This window comes from Colius striatus, chromosome Z (assembly GCF_028858725.1).
Source record: "Colius striatus isolate bColStr4 chromosome Z, bColStr4.1.hap1, whole genome shotgun sequence".
Classification (NCBI taxonomy): domain Eukaryota; kingdom Metazoa; phylum Chordata; class Aves; order Coliiformes; family Coliidae; genus Colius; species Colius striatus.
In genome coordinates, this window is record NC_084790.1 from 37,957,910 (window position 1) to 37,982,403 (window position 24,494).

General features: G+C 40.0%; 1 protein-coding gene across 9 annotated transcripts in view; it reads left to right on the forward strand.

The window, feature by feature from the left end:
• The first annotated feature begins 10,501 nt into the window (after positions 1-10,501).
• The window catches only part of OSMR (oncostatin M receptor), a 40,716-nt gene continuing 26,723 nt past the window's right edge, over positions 10,502-24,494 (forward strand). For 5 of the 9 annotated variants that reach the window (XM_062019041.1, XM_062019042.1, XM_062019034.1 and 2 more), the window contains exons 1-4: positions 10,502-10,583; positions 10,788-11,041; positions 13,056-13,190; positions 18,616-18,712. In XM_062019041.1, the coding sequence (XP_061875025.1) occupies positions 18,643-18,712 (70 nt within the window). In that variant the 5' untranslated portion in view covers positions 10,502-10,583; positions 10,788-11,041; positions 13,056-13,190; positions 18,616-18,642. Of the gene's footprint in view, positions 10,584-10,787; positions 11,042-13,055; positions 13,191-15,028; positions 15,093-18,565; positions 18,713-24,494 lie in introns of all 9 variants that reach the window. The other 4 variants (XM_062019035.1, XM_062019036.1, XM_062019037.1 and 1 more) reach the window with 4 other exon arrangements.

Consider the following 24,494-nt stretch of genomic DNA (forward strand, 5'->3'; position numbering starts at 1 on the left):
AAATCATGAATCAGAAAAGGCACAAAAAGCAATGAGGTTCTCCCACATTAACCAATGCATCGATGTGCAAATAAACACGAAGCCGTGGAAACTTACAGGAATTTGAAGTCCTCAAAACGTCCGAAAAACTTTAATGCACTAACCTCCTGCGCCACCTGGAGGGCATTTTCCTCCGGAATCTGTTGTCATGGTATAGTTTTATCAATCAAGAAATGTATTTAAATATTGCGTAAACACAGAAATGCTTCCCATACACTGTAGTATATAGGCGATATTTATATAGATTCTATTTCTTGTTTTGGAAAGTTTTATAACTACAATTGGAAAACTACACCTGTAGAAAAAGATCTGCAAGACATTTTACATAAGCGAGCAGAGAAAAAAAAAATCATTGTTGATTTGAGTGCAAGATAAGAAATACAAGTCCAACCTTGTGTGTGGCTAAGGCCCACTGCAAACACACCCTACACCAGCAGAAAAGCCACTGTCTGGCAGCCCTTATTTTTCTCAGGGAGGTAGTGTGGACAGTGAAGACAAAAGGGTTTTTCTCCAGTACAAGTTGTTTCACTAGCAGTGGCTTGCTGATACATTGCTAGGGCTAGATACAGGTGTTATAGGAATGCCCATACTTGTGGGTATGCTCATGAATAGCTCTAATGATATATTTCTTGGGTTGTTCCTTCCACAGTATGGCTCCTCCCTAGTTAACAGTCCTTAACTGGCACTATCAGCTACAGAGATCCCAACTCCTGGCACTCCATGCAGTATCTGATTGCTTGATGCTCTGACTACTCCAGCATGTGCTTCTAATGCCACCTCTTCTGCATGATAGACTTCCTCAGTCTTGCTAAGATGCACTGCTCAACTCAACACTGGCTTTGCTACAGAGATTCTGTTATTAAGTATGGCACAAGGGAAACACTGCACTAAACGTCAGACATCAAACCATTGAGCCTAACCATCCATAGTACCCAAGCTGCAATTTTCTTTAAATACTATAACCAACCTTTTATACATTACATCATGTATTCACATTATATCATCTTCTATTGTGAATTTATTATTATTTTCTAATTGATTAATCACCTTATTCATTCACGAAATACACATTCAAGTTTCAACCAGCAATAATAGTATTAATGGTGTATAATAGCTGAGAATCTCAGCCTACCAAAGTATGTGACACTAATGCACTTAAATTTTCAAGACCTTCTGCACTCCAATTTGTTCTTTCTTTAAATCTCATGCCTCCTAAGCTAGACTTTAAATTTTGGGGGAAGAGGAAAGATATAATTCATTAACTTGCAGTGGTAGGAGTTTGGGTTTCTACTTCTGGTACATACACATAACACCCAGCATTTTTCACTTTTTCTGTAAAATGCATTATGTTTGTCTTCCAGGGTGTTTCAACACCTCGTAAAGAAAGGGTTTGATTGCTGCTGAGGTATTTTGAGTTATACAGCATCTGAGAAGGCTTGCCTTCTCTTCTAGAGCTTGATTCTGCCTCCTACTGGCTTTCTGCTGAACAAAGTTTTCCAGGAACAAGACTGCTGAATAAAGCAATCCAAAGCCAAGACATGGGACTAAAGAAACACTTTCTTTTCTTTTGCAGCACCAAACAGCTTACAAAGCCCTTTTCCAATTAACTTAATTGACTACTCTGAATTGACATATGAGCAGGTATGTAAAGGTAGTACTACCACTTCGAGATGCTACTGTCAGTTGTTTATTCAGTTGAAAAACTCATTTGGGTGGAAATTTTCTATGCCACTTGTCTGTGTTTTCTAGGCCACTATGTAGTTTTTTTACTTATCCAAATGACTTATCAGTTTCTGATAAAAACATTTAAGGGAAATCTGGAGACTGTTTAGAGCTATTCTATTACTTCAAATGCTTGATACAGTGGAAATCCCCACACTCATTTTAAATAACTAGCAGACGCCTGAAAGCATCTGCCTGCAGCAAGCCCACTTAGCTTTCTAGTTTATAGTTCTCAATTCAGTCTACAGTAGACATATGCTGAAAAAGTAGTAATAATTTGGGAAAGTGGAATTCCTATGAAAACAACTAATTTTTTTTTTTTTTTAGCAAGCCAACACTCAAACTGTGGGAAACAGCCCTTTGCCTCAGTCTCACTTATATATCTACCTGGCAGAGAAGCAGGCCTGTATTCCATCATGTCCTGTCAGTGGCTTGTTGTGTTCCAGGCCTTAGAGTAGTCCCATGTCACCAAAGGGATTTTTTCAGACAAGTAACCTATGTGTCATCTCTTTCTAGGTTCTATCTGCAACTGCAATGCTGGATTTTGCATCTGAAAGCATTACTGTTCATACATTGGTACATCCCCAGAGTTCATACTTATATCATTGATTTTTGCTCTGCAAATGCTGGGCAAAAAGTGACCTCATCCTACTCCATCACTGCATCCTTCCTCCATTGCCTTGACTGGTCTTCCTCTTGTTACCCTAGTCTCATCTGGTTGAATAGTAATGGGTATCAAGCTCAAACAACTTTACTATTACTGGCCTCAATGACAAATACCTATAATTTCTTCATCAGATACAGGGCAGGAGTTTTCACATATCATCTTCAGTATGAAGGTTCATAGCACAGTAAGAATCCACAAGGTGCCTTCTTCTCCTTCTGAACATGCCCAGTTCCATTATGCGATGACTCAAAATGGGCTGTTGCACCTGGATGTGAGAGACAGTGCTGTGTATATGACTGGAAGAAGTGTAGACTAACTTAAACACAAAGATGATCAAGTAGCTCTGTTACCACTATAACTAATTTTCTGATCACACAGGCAGAAATCCTTGTGTCCTTTTTCACCTGAGCAAACTTTCTCACGAGGACAAAAAAAAAAAAAAAGAAAGAAAAAAAAAGCACATATCTAATGCCAGGACAAAATCTCTGTGCTGTTTGCTCTTCTATTCTGATATGTTCCATCACACTCTCGATTATTTTATTATTCCACTGCTTCATATATGGAACAAATTTTAACCTGTGTCTGCCACGAGGTAGAATTTTGCTCTTGACTTCCCCTCCTCTAGTTTACCGCAAGATGGTAGCAGAGAGTTTATCCTAAATAAAACTAATATTGACAGTACTACCGTGTCCCAAATTGAGACCCTGAGAGTGGACTTTTTTGAGCTTAATCTCTTTGGTATGAGTCAGTAAGCCATACGGTCACGTAAAGAGGATCTTAAGGAGAAGCCTAAAATCTCAACTATCTGAAATTCTGGATAAAATTGATATATCTTCATTTAAATTGCTGAGTGCCTAGCTTTCATGAGCACAGAATTGTTTCAGCGTGAGAAGTGTACAGCTGGCACAAATACTTCTGATGTCAAAAACTACGTGGGCAAATTCCCAGGAAGTTTATTTCTCAGGGTATTGACTATTGCAAATTGCACATATTTGTTCCTCATCGGAAGATTGTGAGGACATCCTCTTCCAAAATGTGAAAGCACACATTTCTTTTATAACAGCCTACTGACCAGATTGCTCAACCTGATAGAGAAGGATTCAATACTCTCTTCTTAGTTCAAAATTCAAATATGTACTTGGAACAACCCCAAAGGATGACTAAAAGCACAGATTTAAGGGCGGTGTAACTGCAGACAGCTACTGCCCTCCAGTTAAGGCTATGTCATTGCTTAGAAAGACAATGGATCTCATAGGAGCCAGACAGCCAGCCTACTCGTGCCTCCTGCAATCTGATGGGAAAGAACAGTTCTAGGACATAAACAGGTCAGAATTTAACTACTCAGAGGAGAAACTGGAACTTTTAAAGGTATTTGGAAGATGCTAGTCTCTAAACCCAAAAAACTTCTGAGGTAATAAGTGCCTAAATGATGTATGTATTCACTAGTTAGTGATGAATTTATTACTGTGCTCGGCTGAAATCAATTGCACTTCTAATACCGGTAGAAAACTTTGTTAGCTTTAGATTCTTTAGTTTCCAAGTAAGTTACATGGGTAAAAGATAGGGGATTGTTATTTGATTAAATTGATGTACATAAATTTGGATTACATGACATCATGAATAGCAACCATAAACAAAAATACTATCAATAATTCTTTCTGGCTTCTGAGCTGGGTTTGAATATTTCAGAAACACTAAGCTGCAACTTTTCCAATTGACAATTAGGAAAAAACAAAATATGGAATATTTACAGAATAAGTGAACTTCATGTATATCAGTGTTCACTGGGGAAATGGATCTTGTGAATAAAATCAAAACTGAAACAATTAAGCACTATATATCCATGCATATACATAAGTAACACGAAGTTACGTATTAACTCTAATGTTGTTAATTCATTATATTTCTCTGTTTTTTCATCTTAATAATAATTGTTTAATATAGAGATTTTTTTTTATGCAGTTATTACTTAATGGCAAATAACCTTTTTTTTTTCTTCAGTAACCCAAAAATGTATTTATGCTACTGTGCTTTTAATTGTTTAGAACAAACCTACATTTGTTACATATTAACTGAGATTGTATCAGATGATACATATATAACACCTGCACCATCTCTTATTAGGAGCTACAATCATTACTTGATCAAAGAGATACGCTTGGAAGAGTGTCTGTTGCTAGAACCATACAAGTTTGTGCACAATTCACTGTCATTCAATACAATGGCCTGTACAGTACAGTGTACCTCAGACACAACGGAAATGTCTACAGAAAGCTCAAAGCTCATTTATGCGGGACACTCAGGTTGCACCTGCGAAACAAGTGCAGACAATTATGCCATTCCCTCCTCCTACATTTCATAAGACAGTTCAGCTCGGCAGAGAGGAGTCCTAGCTTGACAGCAAGCTGAGAGGCCTATTGAGAAGAAAAGAATATTAGCTTAGTTCAGCATTAATATGGCTCAAGAGCTTCAGTGACTTTCTTTTGCAGCTGTGGGATGACCAAAATTACTCTTGGAGGAGCTCAGTGAGCATCACTGAAAAATTCTTGTTATCATTCTAGCTGCACTAAAAAGTACACCTGCACTAAAAAGTACACCTGAAATTATTCCATCCAGTGCAGTGCCTCTCAGCCAAAGGATGCTTCACTCAGTTCTTCACTATGAAACAATATTTCTGCATCTCTAAATAGAAATGGCTCCTGGCTAGGAATTAAATCTTGCATGAAGAACACTGTTTAGAAAACAATGGTTTGCTTTATTCTGGTTTTGGAAGCTGCCACTGTGCAGCCAGAAAGCAGTTAGCAGTGGCTCACTGTTAAGAAGCAATGTCTTGATTGGAGTTGGAAAGATCTCTCCTGGCTGTTAGCCGTCAACAATCTGAGAAAACAGAAGATGCCTAGGATTTCCGAGTGACATGAAGCTACAAGGGCTTGTAAGCACATCAGAAAATGGGATGATTCAGAAAAAGGATTAAAAAGCATCCTGACATATTAAAGAAATGGTATCTCAATAGGGAAAGTGCAAGGTTGTGTTCTTAAGGAAACATAACTGAACAAGCAGGAAAGAGAAGATATGGCATGACAAAATTATCTGTGGCTTACAGAACATCACAAGTGGATCTGAAATACAACCTTCTGCTTCTAACAAAACAGAGGATGCACAGACAGGTTGGAGCAGAATTGTCACATGTAAGTAAACACAGTGCTGACAGGGCTCCTGTTGGCAGTGCTGTCCCCTGTTTCTTCTTTCAGAACTAGACTTCAAGAGAGAGAGTGAACAGTATCGTCATGATCAGCATTCTTTAGACCAATGAAAGCATTGAGCATGTTTAGCCTTGAGAGGGCTAAGGGAGTCCTAATATTCATCTTCAACATTTCAAAGGCTGTTGGAAAACAACACTCTGTGTTGTTTTATTTTGGATACATTTTGGGATTTTATGGTTATGCTTTAGTTGGTGTTGCATTAAATTATTTTCTGTTTTCTTCCTCAAGCAGAGTAGCCTGGTCTGTTTTGTCCTGAACCTTAAGAGGCAATTAAGCCCTCCCTGCCCTTTGGCAATCCCCAGGTCTTTGATACTTGAGGCTAATCGTGGTCTTTTGTTCCCTGATGGGCCTAAACCAGGACAGAAGCCAGTACTACAATAGGTCACCAAGAGAGGTTCTGAAGTTGCCTTTCTTGAACAAATGAAGACTTCTTTTGAATGAGAGGTCTGTTATGGCATGTCTTGGTATTATGGATTGGTGATTAAGACTGCTTAAAGAGTTACCATAAAAAATATCAACAAAAGTGACTTTATTGAAATACAATGTCATAAACGTGCAACTGACTAGGGTCACTGTATTACTTACTACACAAATAATACAACAATGACTCAAAGGTACCAGTGCAGAATCAAAGTTGCCAACACAAAAATCTTAGTGCACTATAATACAAGGTCACTTGTGGTATTGGTCACTTACGAAAGACCTGCAACTGCTGGGAGGTCTCTCTGCCTCAAGAAGCAACCTTGATGTCGAAGCTAAAGAGGAGACTGCCATGCCACCAGCTGCTTAGCAGGGAGACCTCAAAGAAGGCTCACATAGGCTGTCATATTTCTTGAATAAAGTGGTCGGCTTGTAGTCAAACTGCGTACCATAGCAGAGGTATGCACGAGACTCCTTATACACACCACTTTGCTCATGATAAACAAGTCTTGGAAAAGCCACCTGCTAATCACTAGTTAGTCACATGATCAGTGTTCCAGGTGCATATGCTCCAATACTCATTATGTCAATCTGTCTGTACCTGGCTAGAAGTACCTGAACATAGTGACCAAGTGTGATGGATGCACTGAACTCCTTGACCAAATTAGTGGTAGTTGTATACAGGCTCCAAAGGAGGTAAAGCTGTAATGAGGTCAAGAACTTCTCTAGTTCTAACTTGTTCTCCCAAAAACCCACAAAGGAACAATCTTCAAGAAGAATATATACAATTCAAAGTAAAGCAGTTAGTTATTGGCTAGCACACAGAAGAGCTAGCTAGGGTTTAATGAACTATTATACTAAGGAGTAGTATACATGCCACTCATGTTAAAATCCCCAAAAAATCTTTGCTGGGAGGGCAGGTGTAAGTCAGAAAGGGACAGGTTGCTTCCCATGGCTCTCTGGAAAGGATTCCCAGAATTGCCAAGTTGCCATCTTCTACCAGCTCCATCAAAACGGGTAATGTGGCCCAGTGATGCACAGCTAGTCCCCAGCTACAGTGGTTAGCTTGACCAGGCTTTCCCGGGTGAATTTGCCTTTTAGGATTTTACATCTTTTCATGCTGGCACTTTCCTTCTGAAACCCTTGAACTACCAACAATCTCTTGACAACAGCCCTGCTTCTTAAAACTTTCTTAGCTCTTTACAGATGTTCTCACAGCTCCCTCATAGCATTCTGGATCAAGGTTATGCAGCTACGCAAATCAGAGCTGGGCCTTGGAGACATGTACACAGGCAAGTAAGCACCTAGGAGAGGTGGGGTAAAATTCAAGCTGTGGTTACATAGAAACAGGTTGTTGTGGATGCCTTTTTCTAGGCCTTTCCAAACTACATTTCTATGATTTAACATATAGAAAACTTTGGCACCTAACTTGGGAGTCAAATTCTTTCATGGAGTTACTTTTGTTCTTTTATATTTCAGTTTTTGTAGTTCAAACATAAGAAATCTGATAACTTGCTTTTGGAAAAACCTTCTGATCAGGCATGATCATTCCTTATAGACATTATTCAATAATTCTATTGTTTTTTTGGGTACAAATTAGTGCCTTGAACAGTATTTCTCAATAGTAGTGAGTTCGTATGTTCACAAGTCTGGAGAATCCAAAAGATAAGTTATCACATTGTTTACTCTGGAATTTGCAGATTATGTGGATCTGTGCAAAAGCAGCATCTGAGATGATTGCTGAAAGTGCTGAATGTCTATAGTCCATAGCCAAGTTGAAATGATTAAAAAATGTAAAATATCTAAAGGGATTTTAACAAGTACCTCCACTAGAGGACTAAAGAGAAACATTTTCCAGCACAGGTGAGTGCGCTTAAAGCAGAAAAATGTCTTATTTAAAACAATATGTGCAAAAATTTTCCAGCCTATCTTAAGATAAAAAGGAGTGCAATTACACCAGTTCAAAACTTAAAAAGTGTTAGAACTAAGCTTTATTCTCTTTAGTTTTCATTATATGATAATAGGCCATTTTTCCCATCAGATACCTTAATGTACAATGTTTTCATATTGCCTGTTATTCTAGGCCTACTTTCAAATGCAGAATTAATACATTTCCAGAAAGCTTTTCTAATTACACTGTCCTTAAAACATAAGAGGAAAATATGTATTGGCATATTACAGAAAGCTGTTAATAAACATAATGAAAAAAAAAAAAGAAAGAAAAGCACAAATTTTGGCATCCAGTTTTAAACATCTGTGATTTGTATCTTCAGTAAAACTAAGTAGTTATATGACCTTTCACATATATACTCCTCTCAGTTCTGGCACAACAGTAAACCTCTGGTTGTAGCAAGAGATAGCAAGTAGGCAGTGAAAAATGAGTACCTAGTGACCCTTTGTGAAAAATTCAGTTTATATGACTCACACAACATGGACAGAAACACTATGGAAGAAACAGATGTAATCTGGGCAAGAAGGACAACCCAGGAAACTACAGGCCGGTCAGCCTCACCTCCATCCCTGGAAAAGTGATGGAACAACTCATCCTGAATGTTATCACTGAACATATGGAGGATAAGATGGTTAGCAGGGGGAGTCAACATGGCCTCACCAAGGGGAAATCCTGTTTTACCAACCTGATAGCCTTCTGTGAGGGCAGTTCAGTGTCCAGTTCTGGGCTCCTCAGCTCAAGAGGGACAGAGAACTTCTGGAGAGAGTCCAGCGCAGGGCCATCAAGATGATCAGGGGAATGAAACATCTTTCATACATGGAAAGGCTGTGGGAACTGGAGCTGTTTAGTCTGGAGAAGAGAAGACTGAAGGGACACCTTATTAACATTTACAAATATCTAAATGGTGGATGTCAGGAGGTTGGGACATCCCTTTTTTCTATAGTAGCCAGCAACAGAACAAGGGGTAATGGGATGATGCTGGAGCATAAGAAGTTCCACTTAAATATTAGAAAAAACTATTTCACTGTGAGGGTGACGGAGCAGTGGCACAGGCTGCCCAGAGAGGTTGTGGAGTCTCCTTCCTTGGAGGTCTTCAAGACTTGCCTGGACATTTTCCTATGTGACCTGATCTAGGTGAACCTTGCTTCTGCAGTTGGGTTGGACTAGATGATCTCTAAAGGTCTCTTCCAATCCCTACCATTCTATGATTCTACGATTCTATGATCCAGGATAAGAGTCTGAAAAATAAAACTATCCTTTGACTAGAAATCATTTGCTTGGCTAGAAAGCAGAAGCATCATGAGAAAATGAAAAATCTGACTAAAGAAGCAGGGTGTTAACAGAGGGAAGCATGAAATTTCACTGCAATACAAAGAGGCAAGGATTTAGACAGTAGTTCAGAGGAACAGGATTGAGGTGCTGAAGTGGAGGACAAGGAAAGTATAAGTCAGCAACTTCATGCTGTTAAAAAAAAAAAAAAAAGGAAAAAGAAAACAAAAAAAAGGTGTAAAAAGTAATATAGCCTGTAAGGCAAAACACTTCCCAGTCCATATTCTTCCAAGGAAAAGCAGCTAAGCTTTGAGAATCTGAGACAAGCCCAAATAGAGCAAGGAAAACAATGTCCTAAGAAATATGTTACATTTAACCTACAAATGTCACTTAAGAAATAAGAGTCAGATCTCTTTTATGTAAAAGTGCTACAGACTGGAGAAAACTTCACCACAAAGGCCCTGAAAAGGCTAAGTAACAGACCCAGACAGTTTTCAGCACACTGTACCTCTCAACATCTTAGCAAGGCCTGCCCAACTGGGACCCATGGCTGAAAAGCAGAGTCATCTGTTCCAATCTGGTCTCCCTTCCCATCTCATGGTCCTACAGTTCTGGGAATGGATAGTTTGACTTTGTGTGCCACCTCCTCACCTGACCTACCTTGTGACTCCCCGTGCCCTGGAGTCCGGCCAAGGAGGCACAGGAACCCTGGGGCTATGGCACTTGAGGCAGAGGCATTTTGGAGACATCACTCCAATACATGGTTTCTGACCACCTTGGGACTGGGAGCATAGGGAGAAAGACACTGTTTGACCAAGCACCGTTCTGTGCTCCTCACACTCTTCTCAGGCTAACCTTGCCTTGATCGGCTATTGCAGCGCCAATTTCTGTTGCCCACTGACTCAGACTCTACAGTACCCTGTGGTGACCGGCCCGACCCGGCCTCTGCCGCCTGACCCTTCCCCAGCAAGCATCGAGGCGCCGGCAGATGGTGGCAGCCACAGAGCGAGTGACAGAGGGCAGGCGGTGCCCATGCCCTGCCTTCGGGAGGGGAGCCAAGGGAACAGGCTGAGCTTCCGCGGCGGCGCCGGGAAATTCCCGCGGCGGTGCTCTCTCGCCCTCAGTGACTGGGAGGCGGCGCCGCCCTGCCCTGAGAGGCGGAGGCAGAGGGAGGGCTGAGAGAGGCTCTTCCCGTAACGGAGCCAGGGCTTGTCTTCGCTCCACGCATGAGGGAGGTCCGTGGCGGCTGCAGGTGGGTTTTGCCGGTCTCTCCCTGTCGCGACAACCCTTCGTTATCGCAGTGATCCACCCTTCCCCTCTCGTCCCGCGGCACCTTCTCCACCCTGGCACTTTCTTTTGAAACACTCTCTTGGGGGGATTATTTCGACGTTAGCCCTTTTGGTTCTCATGAAGCTCCCTCGACCCCTTGCCTACCCTTTAACTCCCGTTTTTCCAGGCATCCCCTGGGCTCGGCGGTTGCGGGAGGAGACCCGGGGACTCGAGGCCGCCGCCCTCACACAGTTCCTTCGAACTCCAGAAACCGATCGTCCCGGCACCACCGTCGCTTACTGTTGAATTTAACACATTTTATGACGCGCCAGCTTTTTCAGCTTTCAAGAGGTTTCTGCTTAACGACAGCATAAAAGCTGCTGGTTTGACTTGAGCAAAAATTACTGAGGTACTTAGCGGGATGAAGATGCTGCGCTGAAGGTGATTAGGTTTGGTGTTAGTCTTGCTTCAGGAAGGTATTGAGTTGCCAAGAAATGCAAACACAGACCTTTGAATCCAGCATCATACAGTGAAAAAGTGTTGCTGCTACTTTCTTTTAAACATCCGAAATCTGTTTTTTAACCTCAAAAAGCCTTCCGAGTAAATGCAGAGACACCATAAATTCTTGTGTGGTTTCTGCATTGTCTGGAGTTTGACCTTTTTTTTGGCATAACTTTTTAGTCTTTTTATTTAGGCCTTGCATGGCTGGACCAGTCTCTACTCCAGCAAAGTAAACCAGATTCTAACAGTATTACAAGTAGTTCATGCCTGCAAATTGTGGTAAAATTATTCTTCCTGTTGGTATGAGTCATATCACCATGTTATGTGATTCCTTGCTTAAAATTGCTAGCATTTACTTTCTGATGAGGCAGGAGCAGCTTTCCAGAGTTTGTTGAGTGCTTTATATTTTAAAACCCCATTTTTGCACGGTTTAATTGCTTTTATGTTTGGATTCCAACCTTCCTGTTTTCCTGTTTTGAAAAGCTCTTTAGAAAATTAACAGCATGAATCAAAGAGAAACAAGAAAACATCGAGAAAACAGAGATAACACTATCCCTAAGTGATCAAATAATTACATGCCTATCAGACGTTAATGATAAATCCTTTCTTCCATGTGCAGCTTTTAAACTTGTTGCGCATCCATTATATCAGAAAGGCTTATTAGGACTTTTCAATGTTGTAAGAAGATGTATTTTGTGTGCTAAGTGTAATTGGAACCATCTTCAAAACTGATTAGGAGAAGAAAGCCTGAGTACAAGAACTAAAGAAAGGGTTCATCCACTTCAGAATTTGGTGTCTCAGCTAGTCATATTTTTCATAATCCATAACATTGCAAAATAGTTTTTCTATAAACAGTATGATGTATCTCTTTAGTTGTATGAGGCTTTGTCAGGTGCTAATTTACAAACAGTAGGTTTCTAGTGGCATGACATTGCTCCCTTTCCCAAGTAAAGCTATCTCAGTTGGTTATCTTCTCTGCATTGTTGATTTTGCGGGGCATATAATACTGGAAATTGCAGGAATCAGGAGAGCAAAGGCACATTTCAATGAAGAGTGTATAAATCATTGATTTAGGGCATTCTAGCTCATTTTAGCACTTATCTAGTTACCTGTTGGTTTAAGAAGAGAGAAACACCTTCAGAGGATGAGTTAGTCTACCTATGGTCTGGCTTACTTTCTAGAGATGTCTCTTTCTTTTTGGTGGCTATGGAACTTTATTAGATTTTGGCACTAAACACATCAGGTATGTTAACGACTTTGTATTGTGTGGCATGAACTTAAATTGTGATTCCTGCTCTCAGTCTGTCTGTCTGTGGAAGTGGAGGGAATGAAAACACAGGATGAAAAATGTATTTAAAAATATGAAATATAAAAATAGAAATCCAAAGTGGCATTATTACTGCATTTGCCTCACTGACAGTCCTATTCCGTGCTTAGTTTAGAAAAATGTGTTTGATCAATAATGTTTATGATTTGGTGTCCCTATGTAACAATTTCTGTTAAATAGATAAAGTTTTCAGAATCCTAGCAGCTGAAAATGTTTATTTTCCCAGCTTGTGTACAGACCTCAGTTCATTTGAGAATGTGGGTTGTGACTGGCAGTGATTTTAAGTCACGCAAAGCAAACGGTATTGAGGAAGGAAGATTATAGGAAGCATGATTTGAAATATGTAGGTTTAAGAAGACAAAGCAGATTGACTCTGTGGTCAATGAATACTATATATTCATAGCAGAGGCTTCCTTTTCTTATACACATAGGTGTTGCAGGTACTGCTGCAGTATGTGCATCATATAGCTCCAACTCCCGGCCCATGACTCCTGAGCACTATGAGCCTGATCTTAAAAGAAATTTCAGCTGAATTAATGCCTTTGAAAAGAGATTTGATGAAACACTTATCTTAGACATGTTTACCAGATGAGTAACGGGAATTTCTTTTTCTTACCTGCTGTGCAGTGATGAAAGCGTTGGCCTGGATGAGACTTCAGGGATCATAGACAGCCTTTTCCTCTGCAGGAGAAATAGTTTACCTGGAGATACTTATTTAGATTATTTACCAACTACCTACTGAAGATTTTGTCTCTTCCCAAGGTAATTCCCTCCTGTCCTGTTTCCACTTTTTGAGTGATTACACTTTAATTGTCAGGTCTCTGAACAATTTCTGTTGCTGCTGAATATTATTTCAATTGCTGCCAGGTAATCCAAAATGGTTCTGTTCTTTTGGTGTGTCTGTTGATATTGACTAACTTTAAGTTAGGCTGGGGAAACCCTGAATCAGTTTGTGTCCATCTTACCATACCCCAGGTAGCATTCTCAGAGAAGTATTACTAATATACCATGTATTCATGAGTTTAAAAAAAACTGACAAGACTAAGCAAATCTGCCTTATTTTTCCCACACATGCTGAATTTTTAAGAATGGTAAGAATACAGGGTAAAATGAAAAATTTCTTGTTCAGCTAACTTCTGTAGCTCTCACAGATCATTTTATGTCCAATCATCTTCAACTTAGAGTTTATTATTATCTCCCATTTTATAGATGACTTCACAGTGTGTCCTAATACAGATTCAGCCTAGAAATTGTAACCATAACTACTATTGTTAATGGTGGTAAAGAATTATAGCTTAGGGGAGGGATAATTTCCTTCTGTTTGTTACTTAGGAGGCCCAATCATAGAATCATAGATTGGTAGGAGTTGGAAGGGACCTTTAGAGATCATCTAGTCCAAAACCCCTGCAGAAGCAGGTCCACCTAGATCAGGTCGCATAGGAACATGTCCAGGCAGGTCTCAAAATTACTGTCTCCGCTTTTGGGCTCACTAACAGACTGTACTGAGTCCAGCAGAGAAACATGAAGAGGCTTTGGAGGCTGGAGCACATGTACGAGTCACTGAAAGGGCTGAGTTTTGCCTAGCCTTGAAAAGAGAAAGATAAAGGCAGCTCTAACTGCAGTCCTTGCCTAACTAACAGGAGCTCTAAGAAGACTGCTAAACTTTTTGTGGAGGTGTACAGTGGCAGGGCAAGAGGAAACAAATGCAAAAAAAAAACCAAACCGAAAGCAGTTGGACAAACTGCTCTACGATTCTATGACAGAGAAATGCCATTGCAAAATTATCTTAATGACAAAATTAGCTAGAAAGGAAAGAGTATTCAAGTTAACGTATCTGCAGTCCATATTCAAAATCACTGGCATTAAATCTTCTTGTTCTTGCCTGCAATTCATGGAAACAAACACACAGACATTCCAGATTAGAGCACCGTGACAAAACATGGCTTCTCTTAGGCTTAAAAAAAAAGCAGTCAGCAGTGATTCATGCTCAGATAAAGAATTGTGGCGTACTAGTGTGGTATTCATATCTTCTCAGATTATCAGATCTGAACCAAGCAATTCACCAGAACATTGGTTGTGATTGTCACTTTTCTTGTAGCATTTGTTAATTGCTCACTCGTTCTCAGAGGTAGCATTTTGCCTCTTTCAAGGTTATGTATTATTTAGATACCAAAAAACCTTCCTTGGCTTTCTGTCTTCATTTCCTTTGTTGTTCAATTATATTCACTTTTGGCAAGGATGTAGTTAATCTATTATCATAATATATATGTGTTTTGGTTTTGTTTGTTTGGGGTTTTTTAATGAAATCCATAATGTATTTTGTACAACTGTTTTGATTTGGTTTTAATCTTGGTAACCATGACACAGATTTTTAAATGATGATTTTATAAAAGTACTTAATTAGTGATAATATGGGATAAGTGCTTGACATTAGTTGGTAATAGTTATCGTGTGTGATTAATCTGTTAGTTGTAGGCAGAAGTTTCTGCATAAAGATGATATAAATCAAAATATTACTTCTATATTCAGGATCATCTGTCATTTTTCCTCAAATAGTGTTTCATTTGTTTAAAATGACCTCATCTTCTTTTTTGTCATAGAATTCCGGAACCTTCCCCATGAAAACTGGTTTGATACAGTTGTGGCACATATCATCATATTTTAGTATGTAGCATTGAACTACATTATTAATATAGGGAATACTGAAAGGCATTATGGCAGTCCAAAATATGTTTATATTTGGATGGTCATTTATTACACGTTTCCAATGACACAGCCTACATCATGCATAGGGTGTTTGTATGATGCATCAATTAAAGTGTTGTAGGCTATGTCGTTACTAAGCTGACAGTGTAAATAACTCACAAGAGATAGTTATATTACATATTTATTTCAATGCAATTGTTGAGAATGCCCCTTAAGAGCAGAAAAGAGTTTAGTTTTCCAAACAGAAAGTAATTTAAACAATTTGTCTAACATGTCCTGACTTCCACAATACTTTCCCACTGTATTTAATGTTAGATTTCAGTGATACATGAGAAAACATAGAATCATAGAATGGTAGGGGCTGGAAGAGACCTTGAGGGATCATCTAGTCCAACCCGCCTGCAGAAGTAGGTCCACCTAGACCAGGTCACACACGAACATGTCCAGGCGGATCTTGAAGACCTCCAAGGAAGGAGACTCCACAACCTCCCTCTGGACAGCCTGTGCCAGGGCTCTGTCACCCTCAGAGTGAAATAGCTTTTTCTTATATTTAAATGGAACTTTTTGTGTTCGAGCTTCATCCCATTACCCCTTGTCCTGTTGCCAGATAACATCAAAAAAAGGGATGCCCCAACCTCCTGACATCCACCCTTTAGATATTTGTAAATATTTAAAAGATCTCCTCTCTGTCTCCTCTTCTCTAAACTAAACAGCCCCAATTCCCGCAGCCTTTCCTCATAAGGAAGATGCTCCAGTCCCTTGATCATTTTGGTTGCCCTGTGCTGGACTCTCTCCAGAACGTCCCTGGCCCTCTTGAGCTGAGGAGCCCAGAACTGGACACAGTACTCCAGATGAGGCCTCACCAGGGCAGAGTAGAGCGGAGAAACAGAACCTCTCTCAGCCTGCTGGCCACACTCTTCTTGATGCATCCCAGGATGCCATTGGCCATGAGGACACATTGCTGGCTCATGTTCAGTCTGTTATCAACTAGGACTCCCAGGTCTCTCTCTGCAGAGCTGCTCTTCAGCAGGTCAATCCCCAGCCTGTACTGGTGCATGGGATTGTTCCTCACCAGAATTTTGCACTTGTCCTCATGAGGTTCCTCTCTGCCCAACTCTCAAGCCAGTCAAGATCCTGCTGAATGGCAGAACAGCCTTCTGGGAAATCAGCCAGACCTCCCAGTTTGGTGCCATCAGGGAACTTGCTGTCCCTTCTCCAGGTTATTCATGAAAATTTTGTGCAAGACTGGCCCCAGAGCCGATCCCTGAGGAACTCCATTGGCCACAGGCCTCCAACTTGATTCTGTGCCATTGATCACCATCCTCTTGGTTCTGTCATTCAGGTAGCCTCAATTCACCTCACTGTCCACTCATCCAAGCCACACTGCCTGAGCTTTCTGATGAGGATGTTATGGGAGACAGTGTCAAAAGCCTTGCTGAAATCAAGGCATATGCCATCCACTGCTCTCCCCTCATCTAGCCAGCCAGTTAAGCACTCATACAAGGGTGTCAGGTTGGTCAATCAGGATTTCCCCTTGGTGAATTCATGTTGACTCTCCCTGATAACCACCTTTTCCTTCATCTATTTAATGACAACAGTCAGGATGAGTTGTTCCATCACCTTTCCAGGGATGCAGGTGAGGCTGACAAGCCTGTAGTTTCTTGAGCTAAGCCACTGAGCCTAACTGACCATCCTTGTGTTAAATTGGTCTTAGATCAGAGTCAACTCCCTTGACTTTAAAGACAGTTTTGTTTTCTTTGTATTGCTTGCCCTTTTTTATCAAAGGGCATGGTATATGAAATGGCTTTGTGTCTCAATATTATTTTTGTGTACTTCAGAGGAACACTGGAGAGTTACGAGAAGTTTTAACATAATCTGCTCTGGAAAGACTTCTGTTTGAATCACATTGCTCCATAACAAAAAGGTGTTTATTCCAGCCAAAATGTATAAAATTATTTTCCATTTTGGATATTAAATTTGATCATGTGAGGAAAACCCCCAATACTTAGAAAGTCTGTAGAAAACCATATTTCCTTATCTCAGTTCTTGGAGCAGTCTGTCAGTTACTTGTGAATTAAGCATGTTTAAAAAAAAAAAAAATAGAGTCTTTATTCATGTTGATTTTAGCGATATCCAAATAGTCTTGAGGATATTGGTATATATATTTGGTAAGAAAAACTTCAGAAGTTTATATATTAGGTAAGGCTAATGGGCTAATTAGGCTAATTAAGGCTAATTAGGTAAGGCAATACTTACCTTTTAAATATGTATCTCGCCATGTGAAGTGTTAGTGCTCACAAGGAAAACGTTGTCTGACAGTGCAGCAAGGGGGCTTGTTGTGAGCATTGAGCCCTGTGTTGCAGTACTACTTTTTCCCTGTGACCTTTAGAAACATGAGAAAAAGAGATTGTAATCTTTTCTTTTGAATCTTTGGAGATGTTCAGAGCTTCTTAAATCCAATGAGTCTTAAGGCAGGGTCGTTAGATGTCTGTAGCTCCGAGTTATTAGGAATAAATTCTGGAGTGAATCCCTGTCCCTTCCTGGTTATCTGTTCTCCTAAGCAGTTCCAAATTCTGTTTTGGAAGCAATGGTAGAAGACTCTTTTATTATCAGTATGATACAGAGCTCCAGAAATGGAAAAAGTGGAAATTAAAAGTTAAAGATAGCTATATCCATAATGCTGTTCCTGTTGTTCGGATTCCTGCATCTCTGTGCCTGAGTGCTTTTTACCATACTGCTGCTGAACGTTTACCTCTCATTTCTGCATGGCGAAGTTTTCAGGTGATTCGTATCTTAGGGAACCTAACATAGGATCAGTCCCTCAGGACTGGGCTGTGCAAGTCAAGCAGAGTTTCATCCTGATGCGACTGTTAAAGGAATGCTAGATATAGCTCTGTGGTGCTTGAGATGACAGCCCGTCCAGGACTGTGGCTTCAACTCCTGTCTGACTAAAGCCCTCCATATTGGTGTCCAAGACGGTAGCATAAGGTCAAGACCATGCTTGCCAAAATCTACTGGATTTGTCAGTCAGGCTCTAGGTATAGTAGAAACAACAAGACTTTTCATACTTCTACTGCCCCCCTCCCCCTTTTTTTATTTTCCTTATTAGGGTAGACGTCTTGTTACTTGTGCTCGAGGAAAGACAGAACACATCAGGACAAGTCTTTATTTTAATGGTCCTGGGAAATATGTGGAGGAAAAAGTTTAAAGATACTGTATATTTGTTTAAATTAAATGTGACTTTTTGAGTGTAGTGGCAGGGGTTTTTTCCCTATGCTGTAATTTGGTCCTTAAAACAAGAGGGTTTTTTTCATTCCTTATCTTTCTTTGCTCATTATTCCTGAATTTCTCTTAAACTGTGTACAGTAAACTGTCTGTTTGGGCATTTATTTATTCTTAAATACAGTAATGTTATCTGGACTATTTTCCAGCATGCCTTCTCATGAAAGAAATAAATAGAAATGTCTTCTTTTCTGAAAAGTCCTGTGCAGGAAAACGTGGATGAACGATGAATCACTTCATGGCTCTGGCAGTACTGCTTACCCTGAAGACGTACCACACTATGTACTCACAGAGAGGTAAATGTCTGAATGTTTGCTTTTTTATTTGGAAGCAATCTGGAGCATCTGAAGCTTTGGACTTACTCATTTGTAAGTCTCACACGATGGAGATCTGTCACATGCTTAATAAAATTATTCTCTCTGGTAAGGTGATGAAACGTTTTGTATAATTATGTTTTGTAATGCCATCGTGCAAAATTGCATGTTGAATAAGTAACTTGCAATGATATGAAGCCATAGTATGCTTGTTTATCTGCTTCCCTTCTGTCTCGTGTTTTTGTTGTATATTCTGTCATCTTCAAGTAATTTATTTCCTTTTTGACAACTTTTATACTTTTCTACCTCTTCACTTTCTATTTTTTCTTTGTCTCATTGATGAAAACTTTTTTTGGCTTCTTTTCTGATTGTGCCACAAGAAACACATTTAAATTCCCTACATTTCATGTATGTCTCCCAGTACAAACAAAAAAGCAAATATGCAGATTTGGAGAGAACGAAGTTGAATGTAAGAGTAACTGTCCAGAAGGCTGAGCGTTTTAAGATAAAGATACTGCTTGCACAGTTGCTGCCTGCAACAGCGTTCAGCATGACTCTGTTAAAAGCAAAAGAGAAATACTAATAAAAAAGAGCATTTTTTAATATACCTTTCTGTGACCAGCGTTAAGAAGGCAAAATTTAGTCTGGAGTATAGTTTTTCTATAGTTTTTCTTAAATTGTTGAAGAAGGGAGAGGGGTGGCTTTTTGTGTAAATGTACTCATTCTGAAGGGCATAATATATTTGTTTCAAACTTCTTTTGCCTCACTTCAACCTTGAAATTCATGTGTTCACACTCCATTTACTCAAGGTGCCAGTTTTGAGACTCTACTACCAGTGCTTCTAGAGAGGGAAAACTTTGTAATGCGGGCAAGTCCAAACAATTACTGCATTATAGTAACTTTGTTGCTTGTTTTCACATGCAGTTTTTCAAGAATGAAGTCAGTCTCTGTTTTTATAGTCTTGAATTAGCTTTCAACTTAAAACAAGTCTTGAGATGCTTTGATTGTTTAACTTTGCTAAGAGGGTTAGAGTCAAACTATGAAGGCAACAAATATCTCTTTATGTGTAAATGATACTACGAAAGTCTCTAAGTCCCACATTGTAACTCCCACCCTTGAAACAATCTTCAAGATCTTGAATACATCCATAACTATATTGTTTCTTCTGTTTGTTTATACTGTATATAAGCCCTTGCTGGTGATATAGACTCTCTTATGACAGACTCTGAGGAAGACAAAATTGTGTAAGTTCTGAAGTTATACATCACTAAAACGAAAAAGAGATAATATAGATATTCATAATGTATATAATATATATTATAGATACATAGAGAGAGAGATAGATATAGATATATAGGGCAGGAATGCCCATAATTAATCCTGGTTTATTAAAAGATACAATTCTTTCTATGGGATTTTTTTTTTTTTTTTTTGCATCCTGGTCAGTATAATATAGATAATATAGAACTCATATAGACAGAGAAAAAACAGAAATTAATGAGACCTTTGGTTTTCTGTCAAGTTAAGTAAATGTGACAGATAACAATATTCTCCATGTTGAGAAAAGGTATGAAATTTTGGCTTGGACAAAAAGAGATAGTGTAGAGAAGAGATGCAAGCTCATCATTAATGCAATACATATGCCAGTTGTATAGGTATGTGACTCTTGCAATTAGAATTGACTAGAGAAGGAGCAGAAGAGGGGATGAGGATATTTAGAAGGTATGCAGGAGTTTTCTTTTAATTGTACACCTTGATAAAAGATGCAGTTTCTGCCAACTGACTAGCTTTTCTTTCAGACATAGTTGCTTCCTTTCCCTGGGAAGTCTTACTTTGTGCCTGAATTTTCATTAAGAGACTAGCTCAGTCCCTTCCTTTAGGTTTTTTATTTGTGCTGGGCCCGTCTGTCTCTCCTGGTTGCTTCAGCACTTCAGAAGGAAAATAAAAGAGTGGAAAGGACCAGAGCTTTAGGTCAGCCACCTATTTGCTTATGTGAAATGAGATCCCTCAGGGACCCAGTAGATGATGCTTCAGGGAAAAGAATGATGAACATACAGGTAAGGTTGAACAGAAAATGAGCAGCTAAGATTACATATTGGAGGAGAACAACATTAAAGTCAATTACTTAGCATAAGTGGAATTTTAACAGGCTTTATTGTATTCAGATGATGAAAGTCTGAAGGATGTGGAGAGATGGAAGGTGTCTTGTCTTGCCTTCTCAAAATAACATAAGATGCTCTGCTTCACAGTCAATTTTGTAGCTTGCGTTTTTGCTTCGATTGTTCTGGCTGGTGAGTCCTTGGCAGTGAAGCTAACAGTATTTGTATTTTCCAGTAAAACCTGAAATTATGGTTTCCTTGTTATTTAGGCAAATGACATTTATCCCCAACCTTCCAATTTGTTCAGTTCCAGAGGTATACTAGCAGTCATAGGTGTTGGGTTTCGGTATGGTACTAATCAAACTATAATTAAGCAGCAGGTGTTTTTTTTAAGGATTATGTCATAACCATAGCCAAAAAGGATATTTTACTACTGAGCTTGAGACACTTTTGCATTTAGCTTACAAAAGATGCTACTACTGTCAAACTTTTCTCTCAGGTAATTTGCACATGTTCATCTTTTTCTAGTAATTATATATGAGTGTTGCAGTGAAAATTGATAGAAGATATGTGTACATATATGTGTGTGCATATTTTTTCCTCAAAACCTTTTTTAGGGATACCACAATCCTGTTTCTGAGACCAAGTGTTTGAACAATAACACCTTGATTTCTCCTTCCAAATATGTCTGAAGAAGTCTGTGCCAGTAGTTTCCACTAGATTGAAAGAATATGGTTTTCATTTTGCTTTTTCTTCCAGTACCTTTGAAAATTGAATAGACTGAAAATATAACAACAGAGTTGGTGGATGATTAGCTTTCTTTAAGCAGTTTTTTTGTAAGTTGTTACTAATGGTACAATAAATACATTCTTCTATTTCTTCTTCAGTTATATGCTGGACTTGTATAAACAACTAAGCCGTGTCAGTGTCTGTAGTATCATTAGTTAATAAATATACTTGTAATGTATTATTTATTTTCTTTGATCAAGAATTGTTATATCTCTTAAGCCTTTCACTTCCTATGGCTAATATAAAGATCCATATGTAGGGAAACTGCTGCACAGAAGTTTGTGCAGAACAGGCACAGGGTAAATTACAAAAGGGTTTGGATTTCTGATTGCTGACAGAAGCATATGTCGAAGTGTAGATTCTCAAAATTAATTTCCTGAATGTTTGTCTTTCTGCCAATAATATTCTGTAAAAGTCTAAGATAATCACTGGGGCAGTGAGTGAAGTCTGTTTATGAGAAATGACTGGTGGTGGCAGTTTTGTCAGGAGGAGCTGCTGAGGTCTCTCAATCTAGACTATTGCTGAGGACTCTGGCTTTAGCAGGGCAGGAATGCCCATAATTAGTTCTAGTTTATTAAAAGATACAATTACTTCAGTGATTTTTAAATTATTATTATTTTTTCTTTGTCCTGGTCAGTATCAGCATTCTGATGCTGTGTTTCTAACCAGCAGAAGTATCTTGGAAAGCAACTGTGGCAAAATAAAAACCCTGGTTAGTTGGCCATTTCAATTCCTTGGCTTCATTAAAAACCAGCCTAAATTTAGATTTTGTTTGTTGTTTACTTATTTTTGGGGAAGGAGAGAAGACACAACTCATATTTCATCTTCTCAAAGACTTAGATTTCTTTGGGAATGGTAACAGAGCAGATATCTAAAACAGGGGATGATTCATAAGGTCGTCTATCGTTTTCATCAGGATAGTTTTCTTAAGAAGCCTTTCCTGACACCAGAAAGGACTTCAGTCTAATGTTTAAACTTTATTTTATTCTGGAAATTAACTCCAGGACCACAAGAGTAACTAAGTGTCTAATTCCAGTAGAAGAATCCACAGCCCAAACTAAAGTTGACTTTATTTGCAACCAGAAAGGCTCAAGCCCTTTGAGAAGTAAACTTGGCCAGGAAAGTTAAGGAAGACAAGAAAGGGTTTTTCTGGTACATCAGCAGCAGAAGGAAGATGAGGGGAAATGTGGGCCCACTGCTGGACACATAGGGTGCCCTGATGACAGAGCATGCAGAGGAGGCTGAACTACTGAATGCCTTCTTTGCTTCAGTCTTTATGGCCAAGACTGGCCCTTGGGAAGCCCAGTCCAGCAAGGATAGCAGGACAGTCTGATCAGCAGAGGACATGCCCTGGGTGGAAGAGGAAGAGGTTAAAGGCTTGTTGGACAAGCTTAAGGCTCACAAGTCAATGTATCCTAATGGGATGCATCCTAGGGTGCTGAGGGAGCTGTCTGATGTGATTGCTGAGCCACTCTCCATTGTTTTTGAACATTCATGGAGGACAGGCGAGGTGCCTGAGGACTGGAGAAAGGCCAATGTCACTCCAGGCTTCAAAGAGGGCAGGAAGGAGGACCCAGGAAACTCCAGGCGGTCAGCCTCACCTCCATCCCTGGAAAGGTGACGGAACAACTCATCCTGAATGTCATCACTAAACATATGAAGGAAAAGGTGGTTATCAGGGAGAGTCAACATGAATTCATCGAGAGGAAATCCTGTTTGACCAACCTAATAGCCTTGTATGAGTGCATAACTGGCTGGCTAGATAGGGGAGAGCGGTGGATGGCATATGCCTTGATTTCAGCAAGGCTTTTGACACTGTCTCCCATAACATCAGAAAGCTCAGGCAGTGTGGCTTGGATGAGTGGACAGTGAGAGCTGCCTGAATGACAGAACCAAGAGGGTGGTGATCAATGGCACAGAATCAAGTTGGAGGCCTGTGGCCAATGGAGTTCCACAGGGATGGGTTCTGGGGCCAGTCTTGTTCAACATCTTCATCAATGACCTGGATGAGGGAACAGAGTGTACTCTCAGCAAGTTGTCAGATGACACCAAACTGGGAGGACTGGCTGATTCCCCAGAAGGCTGTGCTGCCATTCAGTGGGATCTTGACCGGCTTGAGAGTTGGACAGAGAGGAACCTCATGAGGTTTAACAAGGACAAGCTCAGAATTCTGGTGAGGAACAACGCCATGCACCAGTACAGGCTGGGGACTGACCTGTTGCAGAGCAGCTCTGCAGAGAGAGACTTGGGAGTTCTGATTGATAACAGACTAACCATGAGCCAGCAATGTGTCCTTGTGGGCAAGAAGGCCAATGGCATCCTGGGATGCATCAAGAAGAGTGTGGCCAGCAAGTCGAGGGGGATTCTTCTTCCACTGTGCTCTGCCCTGGTGAGGCCTCATCTGGAGTCCTGTGTCTGGTTCTAGGCTCCTCAGCTCAAGATGGACAGGGAAGTGCTGGAGAGAGTCCAGTGCAGGGCAACCAAGATGATCAGGGGACTGGAACATCTTTCGTATGAGGAAAGGCTGCGGGAACTGGGGCTGTTTAGTCTGGAGAAGAGGAGACTGAGAGGGGATCTCATTAACATTTATAAATATCTAAATGGTGGATGTCAGGAGATTGGGACATCCCTCTTTTCTATGCTATCTAGCAACAGGATAAGGGGTAATGGGATGAAGCTGGAACACAAAAAGTTCTATTTAAACAGAAGGAAACACCATTGTACTGTGAGGGTGATGGAGCCCTGGCACAGGCTGTTCAGGGAGGGTGTGGAGTCTCCTTCCTTGGAGGTTTTCAAGATCCGCTTATACATTTTCATGTGTGAACTGGTCTAGGTGGACCTGCTTCTGCAGGGGGGTTGGACTAGATGAGCTCTAA